This window comes from Trichophyton benhamiae (assembly GCF_000151125.1).
Source record: "Trichophyton benhamiae CBS 112371 chromosome Unknown Abenha-G-c-322p01.r1, whole genome shotgun sequence".
In the NCBI taxonomy this organism is placed as follows: domain Eukaryota; kingdom Fungi; phylum Ascomycota; class Eurotiomycetes; order Onygenales; family Arthrodermataceae; genus Trichophyton; species Trichophyton benhamiae.
In genome coordinates, this window is record NW_003315110.1 from 264123 (window position 1) to 275364 (window position 11242).

Here is an 11242-nt window from a genome sequence, read left to right on the forward strand (position 1 = left end):
GTCATCTCTGGCTGCCCCACCAATAGTTAACTAGGCTAATCGCAGCCGCATCAACTAACTACATCAACAACTACATCAACAACGACAACGAAGAACTACAGGAAACGGCATCTCGAGACGTCTTTGTCTGTTTATACGTGCTCTCGTTCTCTGTTCCTACTTCTACATAATATAGCGAGGATGGAGCGTTCAAAGAAGCCGACAGCCATCCCCGTATCCTCCTCCGCACCAGGACCCAGCGTCTCCGTCCTCGAGAACCGCGTTGAAGCATCGCTGGCAACCGGAGAATCGATTACTGTCAACCTGTTTGGAGCTACAGTGACATCGTGGAAACTCGCCGACGGGTCAGAGCAGCTTTTCCTCAGCGAAGGAGCTCATCTAGACGGCTCCAAGCCCATCCGCGGCGGCATCCCCTTAGTCTTCCCAGTACGCCATTCCTCTCTATATACTCCGTATTTCGAACAGAAGGACATGTACCAGACATAGAATTGTCCGTGGCTAACAGTAGAGCAAGGTGTTTGGCCCTCCTCCAAAGGAACATGCAACATCTGCACTGCCGCAGCATGGCTTCGCCCGCAACGCCTACTGGGAATTTCTAGGCAAATCCACCTCGGAAACCGAAGGAGATGCCAGTGTCAAGCTTGACTTTGGCCTGTCAAAGGGTATGCTGAGTGACAAGTTCCAGAAGGACTGGCCGTTCGAGTTTGGCCTAGTGTACAGTGTCACCCTAAGCCCCCGGAGCTTGATCACTTCGCTGCAGGTCCAGAACAAGGGAACGACCTCCTTTGAGTTCCAGTCTCTGCTGCATACTTACTTCAGAGTAGATGTATATTATTCTTTCTGCTCTTTGGATGTTTATACTCTCCTCATTTGGATGCTGATTGGCTGATGACTATTTTGGCTATCGGTAGGACATCTCAAAGATGTGCATTGCAGGTCTTCAGTCCAAGTCGTTTGTCGACAAACTCCGCGGTGCATCCACGTTCACTGAAGAGTCCGACGCCATTACCATCTCCTCCGAGGTAGACCGCGTCTACCAGTCTCTTGACCCCGCCACGCCTGTCATAGTCACTTCCTCGGGCAAGCCGGTCTTCTCCATAACCCGGGAAGCGTTGACGGACATGGTCGTCTGGAACCCGTGGATCGAGAAGGCCAAGGGGATGGCCGATTTCACCCCGGACGAAGCCTACAAGAACATGGTCTGCGTCGAGGCGGGATCTGTATCTGGATGGCAGACTCTGGAGCCAGGTGACATGTGGGAAGGAGGGCAGACGATTCGGTGTCGGCTGTGAAAAGAGCAAGAGACCAGTGATATAATGATTATGATCTACTTTTTGAATATAACAACGACTGTATAGAGATATCTTGCCGTCTCTTTGACTATGAGTATACTTGAATTAAAAAGCCGACTTCTGCGGTACCGAGCTGGATCTCCCGGCAAACATGCCGAACACATCCAGGATGACGTTGACTAAATGAAAAAAATAAAAATAAAAAAAGGATAACAAAACTAAACACTCTGGAATCCTCAGAGGAACTGCTTCTACCTGTCTTATCGAAGGGAAGCCATGGGAGATATCAGCTCTGCCTTCCATGCTGCCCAACGCCCGCTGCCCAAGGAGGAACAAAAGGCAGAAGCAAAGAAGCGAGCAACGCCATGCCGGCCACTTCCTCAGCCACCACCACGCCGGCACCGGGACGACCATCAGGGCGGCCACACGACTATGAAGACGGACGACGACGAAGCAGTATACCATCGCTAGACACACAAGGAGGAGACGAAGAAGAAGCGCGGAAGGACAAGGTCAATAATGATAACAGGCCGGCATCATGGAGCTCGCTACCCAAGCGGAACCAGCTCATCATCCTCACGATAGCCAGACTGTCCGAGCCGCTGGCGCAGACCTCACTGCAGGCATATATGTTCTATCAACTCAAGTCATTTGATCCCTCGTTGCCAGACTCGACCATATCTGCGCAGACAGGCATCTTACAAGCAGCCTTCACGGGTGCTCAGTTCGTCACGGCGGTGATATGGGGCAGGCTGGCAGACGCCGAGTCCATCGGCAGGAAGAGAGTGCTACTGATCGGCCTGCTGGGAGCTGGTATCTCGACACTGGGCTTTGGATTCTCCAAGTCCTTTGCGATGGCGGCGTTTTTCCGGACACTGGGCGGTGCGTTGAACAGTAACGCCGGCGTGATGAGGACCATGATATCGGAGATCGTGGTCGAGAAGAAGTAAGTCCCACTCTAGTTAGCTATGCCGTGGTTCATCAATAACTATACGATAATTGGACAGCGACTAACTGGAGGCAGATACCAGTCGAGGGCCTTTCTACTACTGCCGATGTGCTTCAACGTCGGCGTCATTATAGGCCCCATTATGGGAGGAATACTGGCTGATCCCATAAGCAACTATCCGTCCACCTTTGGGCCCGGATCATGGCTTGGAGGAGCGGACGGAGTGTCGTGGATGGTCAAATGGCCATTTGCTCTACCGAACTTGGTAACGGCTGGTTTTATTCTCTGTTCCGCAATTGCTATATCACTTGGTCTGGAAGAGGTACCTCTACCCCCCTTTTTTTTTCTACGCAGAAATATTTTGATACTGACCTATACAGACACACGAAATAGCACGGTCACGGAGGGATTTGGGTCTACGTATTGGTAAGGCCATATCAAGGCACCTGGGCTTCTCGCGATATAGTGAATACCAGGCTCTCGATGGTTTGGCAGACCCAGATACGCCAGACTCCTTCGACATGGGGCCAAACGGACAGCCGGTCTCAGCTCAGAGGCTCCTGAACAATGAAAACGCTTCCCCCAGACGGCGCAAACGTCTGCCCTTCCGCCAGATATGGACACGCAACGTCCTGCTCACGCTGGTTGCTCATATCTTCCTCAACTTCCACACCAGTGCGTTCACGGCACTATGCTTCGTCTTCCTGCCTACGCCACGCTCCCCAGGAAGCCAAAGCAGTTTTTTCCAGTTCGGCGGCGGACTCGGCATGTCCAGCTCCAAAGTCGGCCTGGCCACGGCCATCATAGGCCTGATCGGCCTGCCAATTCAGATATTCATCTACCCGCGAGTCCAGTGGCGGCTGGGCACGTTACGGTCCTTCAGGATCTTTCTCCCCTTTTCTCCCCTTGCGTACCTCCTTGCACCTTTCCTGGTACTACTGCCCGACCATCCGTACATTGTCTGGCCTGCCCTCTCGGCCGTCATATTCCTTCAGGTAGTGTCCAGAACTTTCTCTCTACCGGCTACGGTGATACTAGTGAATAACTCCGTACCGGACAGGAGCGTGCTAGGTACGCTACATGGAGTTGCACAGAGCGCCTCCAGTGCCTCGAGGACGTTAGGCCCCCTGATCGCCGGCTGGGGTCTGGGTTTAGGGCTGAAACATAACATTGTCGGCGCTATCTGGTGGGCTCTTGCGATCGAGGCGTTCTTGGGATGGCTAGTTACATGGACCATATTCGAGGGTGCGGGCATTGAGAAGCCCTCATAGAATTACAAGGAATATATAGTTAAGTAAATGGCTACAAAAAGGAATGAATGAACGAATGATGAATTCGAATTAAGACTCCCATGTGTGTAGTATTCATCCGCCATGATATATCCATGGTAGTCACTTCGTATGTCACATATTCTCATCAGTATACTCGCTTGAGAGGCTGTGCTGCCTCCAAGCTTGTCGTAATGCCGTTGAAGAGCCAGAAGGTAACATAATATATAGGATGGGCTCTTCTAACTTAGCATGCTGTTCATTCAATCCCATCGACGCTGTTGTGTCTCTGTCCCCCGTTTGCTGAGATACCAAACAGGCTTCGTAGATAGGTCTCTCTTCACGCAGCGGCGGCGGTAGGCGGAGTTATAAAGGCACGGATGGCCTTGACGGCGTTCCCATCATGTTCTCTCAGCAGCTCAGTAGCCTTTGGCTTCGTAAGGTCCAGCTGATCAACCTGCGATGTGTTGGTGTTAGCATCCATCCATTCTCCCATAGTTAAGCCAAGTAGTTAGTTATCAAATAGAGATCCCACAAACCAGCAAATTGACATCTTCAGCAGCAACTTTGACGGCCTTCTTCTTCACAACCTCACCACCAGCGGCAGCAGCAGCTACTACCGCCGCCGTCGACGCTGTCTTCGCCTTCTTGTCCCCGCCGGCCGCCGCTGCGCCTTTCTTCCCGCCGCCAGCAATCATCTCCAGCCTGCTCATTGCCCTCCCGAGCGCCTCCTGGTCTGCAGTCGACGGCTTCTTCGCGCCATCCTCCTCGGCCTCGCCTCCTTCAGCTGCAGTCTTCGGCGCATTCAGGGACGAAAGGGCGGCCGCCGCGGCGCGGTCTTCGGCGTTGGTGGGCAGCTCTGAGGCGCCGGCTTCAGCAGACAGGCCGTTGTCGTCCTGGGGCGTCTCGCTGCCTTTCTTTGCGGACATCGTCGCTAGCTGCCTCTTGGACCGCAGGAGTTAATAAAAGTGATATAGTAAGAATCGAACCACGGGTCAAGCCAGGCCTCGTATTCTTGGGTCTAATAACGGCCTAATAATGCGTCTTTGTTGATAGCGATCCCGTCGTCCGCCCAGCGTGTGAGCTTGCGATCTTCTTAATAAGCGTCAAATTACGAGTTTTCAACGTCTAAACTTCTAGCCTGCACCTAAGAGCAAGCCATATTTTCTATTTATAAAAAATAACTCCTAGGAGCAGGCTATTATATCTGGATCCGAGTGCTGCTGCTATTCTCATCGCTGGACCAGACCGGGAGAAAGCAGAGGACAAGCGGATAAGTTGGTCCCCCGCAAACGTCTCGTCTCGCCCTCGTCCGGTCGAAGCTGAAATCGCAAAACTTCGCTCAACCGGCGTCCAATCAGCCTTGCATGCAGTCCAATTTTTGACTCATCTGCTAGATAAAGAGACCAGGGCTGGCGGAGCGTCCGTTTGATCATAAATATCGGCGTCGTCGCTGTCGTTTTGTCCTAAGCTTCAAGGTCTCTCAATTTGAGCTTAGACAGGGCCATCCATAGCGATATTGCGCAGGGATAACTCTTGTTCACCATGGCCGACTGGACTCCAGCCTGTGAGTTGACTGCCCAGTATATATCACTCTCTATATAGGCAGATCTCGCTAATCGATCCTCACTCCAGCGTGGAGGTCGAAACCAATCAAGCAGGAGATTGCATATGAAGACCAAGAGGGCCTGCAGAACGCCATTCAGAGACTAAAGAAGCTCCCTCCTCTTGTGACTCCTCATGAGGTACTGTTCAAACAGAACTAATTTCTAAAGGATGTTTCTCTCCTCGTCCTTCTCCGGCTTACCTTCGCCATAGATCACGAACTTGAAACAATGCCTCAAGAAGGTGGCGCTTGGTGAAGCCTTTGTCCTCCAAGGAGGTGAGTCGTGTGGTCCCATGCCTATTTGCTTTGCTGTGACACCGCTGATGCATAGATCTCAGGCGACTGCGCGGAGCTCTTTGATTACTGCAACCAGGATATGATCGAGGCAAAGATCAAGCTGCTGCTGCAGATGAGTTTGATCCTGATCTGGGGTGGGTTCCCTGTGCCCTTTCCTGCGACTGTCGGGGTAGTCTAACCAATGTCAATCAATCAATGAAACAGGAGCCAACAAACCGGTCATTCGAGTTGCTCGTATCGCTGGTCAATTCGCAAAGTGAGTAACTCAACGGATGCGTTCATGCATGCAATCTTCCTCCAAGACTCACGGTTTTCTGACATACTTACTCTCACAGGCCTCGATCAAGTGCAGTCGAGACCGTGAACGGTGTCACTATGCCCTCGTTCAGGGGCGACAACGTAAATGGGTTCGAAGCTACTCCTGAGTCCAGGAAGCCTGATCCATCCCGTCTTGTGGATGCGTACTTCCACTCTGCTGCGACTCTCAACTATATTCGTGCTGCCCTGGCTTCAGGCCTTGCTGACCTGCACTCACCCCTAGACTGGGGTCTGGGCCATGTCAAGACCCCTGCCATCAAGGAGAAGTACGAAAAGATCACTTCCAGAGTCACTGACTCCCTTCGCTTCATGCGAACCGTCGGCCTGGACACCGCTCACGGTATCGAGACTGCTGATATCTACACCAGCCACGAAGGTCTCATATTGGAGTACGAGGAGACCCTCACCCGCGCTTCAAGGAACCCAGTCGAGCCAGCTGGAAGCCGTAGCCTCCCCCAGGCTGTACAGGAAGAGAAGGAGTTCTACTATGATCTCTCCGGCCATTTCCTCTGGATAGGCGACCGCACCCGCCAGCTTGATGGCGGCCACGTTGAGTTCTTCCGTGGCATATCCAACCCAATCGGCATCAAGGTCGGTCCTAGCATGCAGCCAGATGAGCTAGTAGCTCTCCTTGACATCGTCAACCCAGACAAGGAACTCGGAAAAGTCACCCTCATCTCTCGTTACGGCGGCAGCAAGATCGCGGACCACCTCCCCGGCCATATCAAGGCCGTCCAGGCTTCAGGACACATCCCCATCTGGCAATGTGACCCTATGCACGGTAACACCAGATCTACCCCGTCCGGTGTCAAGACAAGAAACTTCAGTGATATCCTGTCTGAACTGCGTCAGGCTCTGGAGATTCATCGTGCTCACAACTCGTACCTCGGAGGTATGCATCTTGAGTTGACGGGTGAGGCCGTCACGGAGTGTGTCGGTGGTGCTGCTGGCCTGACTGAAGATGGCTTGAGTGAGCGATACACTACCTTCTGCGACCCCAGATTGAACGAGAAGCAAGCTCTTGAGCTTGCATTCTTGGTCGCTGGTTTTTACCGTGACCACGCTGCTGCAAATGGAACTGAAAGCCCCCTTTGATCGACATTTTTGTTTCTTTCGTATCGGTTGACGCTCGACGTGAAAATGGGTTTTGGTTGGTTAGGCCTTTTAATAAAAGTCTCTAGGGGAGCCAGTTAGAGAAATTATTGTAACGAAACGGAGAATAAAAAACAAATCAATAAATAATCATAAAACGCATATATATCAAGTCCCCATTTCCCTTACTCCAAACCCAACACAGCCTTACTTATACCAAAACCAGAAAATATACTCCCGCTCCCAAGAAATAGATAACATTAACGAAACCAAGGAGAAAACCACTATTACATGTACCCCTTTCCAAGGGGACTTCCAATTCTTGGCTTCCAGATTAGACTCTTCCGCCTGGCTGCTTCAAGTCTGATTCTCAGCTTCTCACTTTGGTGCTCGTCTGTGATTCCATCGATGGGGAAAAGGCCTTGCCTTGATTGCTTAGGCGGACATGTTTGTTGGACCAACTTCGCTCCCTCTGACAGATGGTACGGGGTGGTGGGGGATGGCGGAGCTGTGTCGTCGAAGTTAAAAGAATAACCATAGTCTACATCTGGTGTTTGAGGCTCCACGGCTTCGAACGTAGTTGGTCGCAATTGGTGCCGTCTCGGAGTTGTTATAGTCTCTGAGTCCTCCTCACAGCTGTTATCTTCAAAGGCAGTGGGACCAATTGAGTCTCGCTGGGATGGGTGAAGTTTTGGTATAGGTGACAGACGTCTCAATTCCTGCAACGTCTCTCTATCTGCACCAGAGCGTCGGCTACTGCCCGGGGAAGTGCAAGAGTCCGAGACAGAGAGCGTTCCATGCTGGTTGCTCAAAACCCTCGGTTCCATACTCTTTCGTCTCTTGTTCCCACCTCTGGGAATCATGCTGATGTCAACAGTGTAGTTAGCTTCGTCAACCCATCTGTTCTCCCTTTCACAGCTATAGACGAGATTAGCAATATATCCCCACAATTGCTACATGCAAGAAAAAACGTACTCAAGTACCCATCCAACTCCAACACACTTCACAAGCCCATTCGCTTCCTTTACTTTCTGCAGCGTTCTAACACCACCGTCCTTATGAATAACATGAGTAATCCCGACCTTTGGATTTTCCTGGGGTTCGGCACCATCAACCGGTGACAGGCTTGTTCTTGGGTTCCATTTCCACGATTTGACACATCTAGCGCCCATCTGGGTGAGGAGCTCAATGAAGATACCACTGGCGTCAGCACCTTCAGCCGTGTGGACATCAACAAATACCACCGCGCCTTTTAGTACTTCGCTCTCACTGTCATCATCCTTTGCTGGGCTTCGACTCTTCACTGGACTGATACGACCAGACCACGTTCCCGATTTTGGCCGCTCGGGCAGCATAACGCTATTTGTCGTCGAATCATCTCCAGGGGATGTTGGTGCGAATGTCTTGAGCAGCGTCCGGTCCTTACTAGGGGAGGGTAATGTCCGGCTCCTGGTCAAGGTTGAGGGTGGGCTTGTTGTATTAGAGCAAAGAGATCTGGTTCTTTTCCGAGAAACTTTGAGAGATCCATCGCCGTCACCCTTCAGTGGCACTTTCGAAACTGTGTGTATGACTCTTGGATAGCCAGGATCTCGGCGAACAGGAGTAACAGACATAGAAACTGGCGCCGGTGCAGTGGGTACATGTGGAACCAACCCAGCACGATTACCTTCGTTGAGAGGTGTCGGATTGATTGCCACAGTCGGAGGTGCGTTTTCGTCTCCATATATTTCAGAGGCCTCGGACATGTTATCACTTGGACTTCTATGCGAGACAAATGGCCTTATAGGTGAGTCAACATCCTCATAATCAGCAACGCTCTCCTCGTCTGGAGAGATAGATCGGTCGGTATGGATGCTCAGATCCTCTATTGCAGGCACTTCATCTTCACCAATGTGCTTCATAGGTTCTCTTGATGCTTGAGTCTGATGCATTCGAGACGAACTCTGCCTTTCTGAAGATTTGCGAGAGTCTCCATGTACGTCTGGGGAGAAGAGGCCCTTTCGCTGGTATTTTCTGGGCCGCTGTTTCTCGGGGCTAGATGCTGCCCATTGGCTTAGCTTGTCCGCCAGGGGAGTGAACCCAAGTTCGGTTCCAAGTGTACCTTGTGGTTTGGGAATGATTTCTGGGCTCTCGGGACGGAGATTTCCACGCCTTGGTTGTCCTTTAGTTGGGCTGGGTTCAAATTCTACATCAGAATCTTCGTATATCATCTCATCCCGATAAATGAAGTCTTGTTGACTGATAGGAGCCGCGGTTGAAAATTGATCTATGGCACCGGGCATAGAACCCAAAATATCATGCCTTAGGACTGTGTCTCGTCTATTGGGCATGTTGCCTTCTTCCATGAATATATCATCATTCGAGGATTGATGTCTTGAAGCATATGGCTGCGACTTAGTAGCCTCTTCTGATTCATGAGGAAGGTTCTCGTCTGAATCATCCACGGTTGATATGTTTAAATCAGCCATCTCATCCATGAACTCCTCTTGGCAATCTTTGCCATGTAAATTGGGACTAATATCATCATGAATGTTGGATTTGCGAACTTCAGCCGAACGACCGTCCAATGTGAGAGGTGGTGGTGGCATTTTCATAGTGTAATGGGGTCTGCGTGCAGGAGATTTTAGGGGTGACATTCTTGTTTTTGTGGGTGAGAGTGGTGAATCCAGCGATGCCTGGATAAAACACATGCCAGCTCCCTTCTTTGGTGATACTTTCAGTGGTGAAACTTTGTGTTGTCCCATCATATCCTGTCCAGGTTGAGGCTCGCTATGGAAGATTGGGGCCTTCCGTGGAGACTCTTTGATAGCTGATTGGAATGGGGAAGGAGGAGGCCGTTTTGCTGGGCTTGATATAGACTCGGTCTGCTCATTGCTTCGGGATATACCAGGCTCTTTTTCATTGGCTGTGGGATCTCGAGAAGCCGGCCTGGTAGCTTGTGTAAAATCAATCCTTTTTGCAGGAGAAGCAAAAGAGGGAGGAACAGGTGACGACTTCAATGGCGATCTTTGCGGTGACTTTGAAGGGGACTTGGGTCCGAAGACATCGTCTTCATCTTCTTCCGAGCTACCAGATGATCCAGTCTTGGTTACCTGGGTCGGTTTCTTTGGAGACAACGGTTCCTTTTTTCTCGCCTGTTTATCTTCGCCGGCATCTGATGACTTTTGTTTCCCAGCAGTTCCCTTGCGAACCGGTTTTGCAGTCATGCCAGTATCTGCTTTCCCTTTGCTCTTAGTAGCATCTAGTAAGGGCTGGTTTTCCTTATCAGAATGCTCAGTGATATCCAAAAACGTAACCTTCTTTTTGGGAACACATGATCTTGCTTTGCTCACGAGTATAGAGCGGTCTGCTGCGGCGGAAGATATTGCCGATGACCGGGTAGACGCTTTTGTCGCTCTCGCGGAAGCTGGAGCCTTTGCTCTTCGTGCAGCGGTAGTGGTAATCTGAACAGTCTTTTGCTGCACAGGCTGTGTTTCAGCAAGCTCGTCATCATCATCGTAATTTATATCTTGCGGTTCCGTTGTATCAAGCGCAGGTTCAGATTTCTTTTTGGCCATCCGAGTCGCTCTTTTCTTTGGCTCACTAGCCACTGATGAATTAGAGGATGTTGACGTGGCCATACGCCTTGTTGACGACCTCGTTGCAGCTGTGGCTCTGGTAGGTACAATGTTCATTTCGTCATCACTGGAATTATCTTCGTCCAAATGGGACGCCGTAGTTTTAGTCCTGGTTGCTCTCTGGCTCCGTTTCTTTGGGCCTTCCGGGGCAGCATCCGTCTTAGCCTTGGGCTCAACAGCTGCCTCTGGGTTTTTTCTAGGTCTTCCTCTCTTTGCTGTAGAAGTCGTCGTGTTGGTTGTAGTTGGTACTTTGGATTCTTCCTTTGCCTTGGTCGTCGTACTTCGCGTTCGAGTTCGGGTGGCTCTCCTAGGTGGTGACGTAGGCGCCGACGGCTCTGTTTCTATTGCTCGTCGCGCCATTGTGCCTTTATTCACGGGCTAATATGGATAGACAGCGTATCTAAAGGCCGGGAAGTAGCTGTGTTATGGTGGTGACGGAGGTAGCTGAGCTGTTGACACCACGACAGCTTATGGCAGGTATATCAAATCGCCACGGGGTAATCAAGGAATAACTTCCGGCTCCCACAAACGTTTGTAAAATCAAGAACTCAACATATGCGGCCGGCTGTGACCTTGCATCATCGTCTTGTCGTCTTGCTGAGGTCGAGCTTCGTCCTCGCCCGGGGGTCTTGTGTTATGATCGGCGCCGTCTGTTGCTACGGAAACGATATATCACGTGATACATCCGGACCGCCTGAGCCGTCGTCGGATGGACCGAGGTACTTTCGGCCTGTCAAGCCTATATTTTATATTAATATTAATATTATTGATCAGCGGTTGAAGGGCCGTCTCCATCGGCTGTT

At 51.0% G+C, this 11242-nt stretch overlaps 5 protein-coding genes across 5 annotated transcripts; 3 read left to right on the forward strand and 2 right to left on the reverse strand.

Annotated features, from left to right (window-relative positions):
• Positions 1-180: 180 nt before the first annotated feature.
• Positions 181-1292, forward strand: ARB_05914 (uncharacterized protein; the record flags this gene model as incomplete). The annotated part of the gene is made up of 3 exons (XM_003015557.1): positions 181-426; positions 509-826; positions 912-1292. The coding sequence occupies 3 exons, from the start codon at positions 181-183 to the stop codon at positions 1290-1292; spliced, it is 945 nt and encodes a 314-aa protein (XP_003015603.1).
• Positions 1293-1657: 365 nt separating this feature from the next.
• Positions 1658-3512, forward strand: ARB_05915 (MFS transporter, putative; the record flags this gene model as incomplete). Its single annotated transcript, XM_003015558.1, has 3 exons — positions 1658-2238; positions 2317-2563; positions 2622-3512. 3 exons carry the CDS (start codon positions 1658-1660, stop codon positions 3510-3512), a joined length of 1719 nt encoding a protein of 572 aa, XP_003015604.1.
• Positions 3513-3849: 337 nt separating this feature from the next.
• ARB_05916 (uncharacterized protein) lies at positions 3850-4438 on the reverse strand (the record flags this gene model as incomplete). The annotated part of the gene is made up of 2 exons (XM_003015559.1): positions 3850-3966; positions 4049-4438. The coding sequence occupies 2 exons, from the start codon at positions 4436-4438 to the stop codon at positions 3850-3852; spliced, it is 507 nt and encodes a 168-aa protein (XP_003015605.1).
• A 616-nt stretch (positions 4439-5054) lies between these two features.
• Positions 5055-6825, forward strand: ARB_05917 (uncharacterized protein; the record flags this gene model as incomplete). Its single annotated transcript, XM_003015560.1, has 5 exons — positions 5055-5076; positions 5145-5254; positions 5328-5391; positions 5489-5668; positions 5765-6825. The coding sequence occupies 5 exons, from the start codon at positions 5055-5057 to the stop codon at positions 6823-6825; spliced, it is 1437 nt and encodes a 478-aa protein (XP_003015606.1).
• Positions 6826-7109: 284 nt separating this feature from the next.
• On the reverse strand, positions 7110-10799 carry ARB_05918 (uncharacterized protein; the record flags this gene model as incomplete). Its single annotated transcript, XM_003015561.1, has 2 exons — positions 7110-7740; positions 7798-10799. The coding sequence occupies 2 exons, from the start codon at positions 10797-10799 to the stop codon at positions 7110-7112; spliced, it is 3633 nt and encodes a 1210-aa protein (XP_003015607.1).
• Positions 10800-11242: the final 443 nt, after the last annotated feature.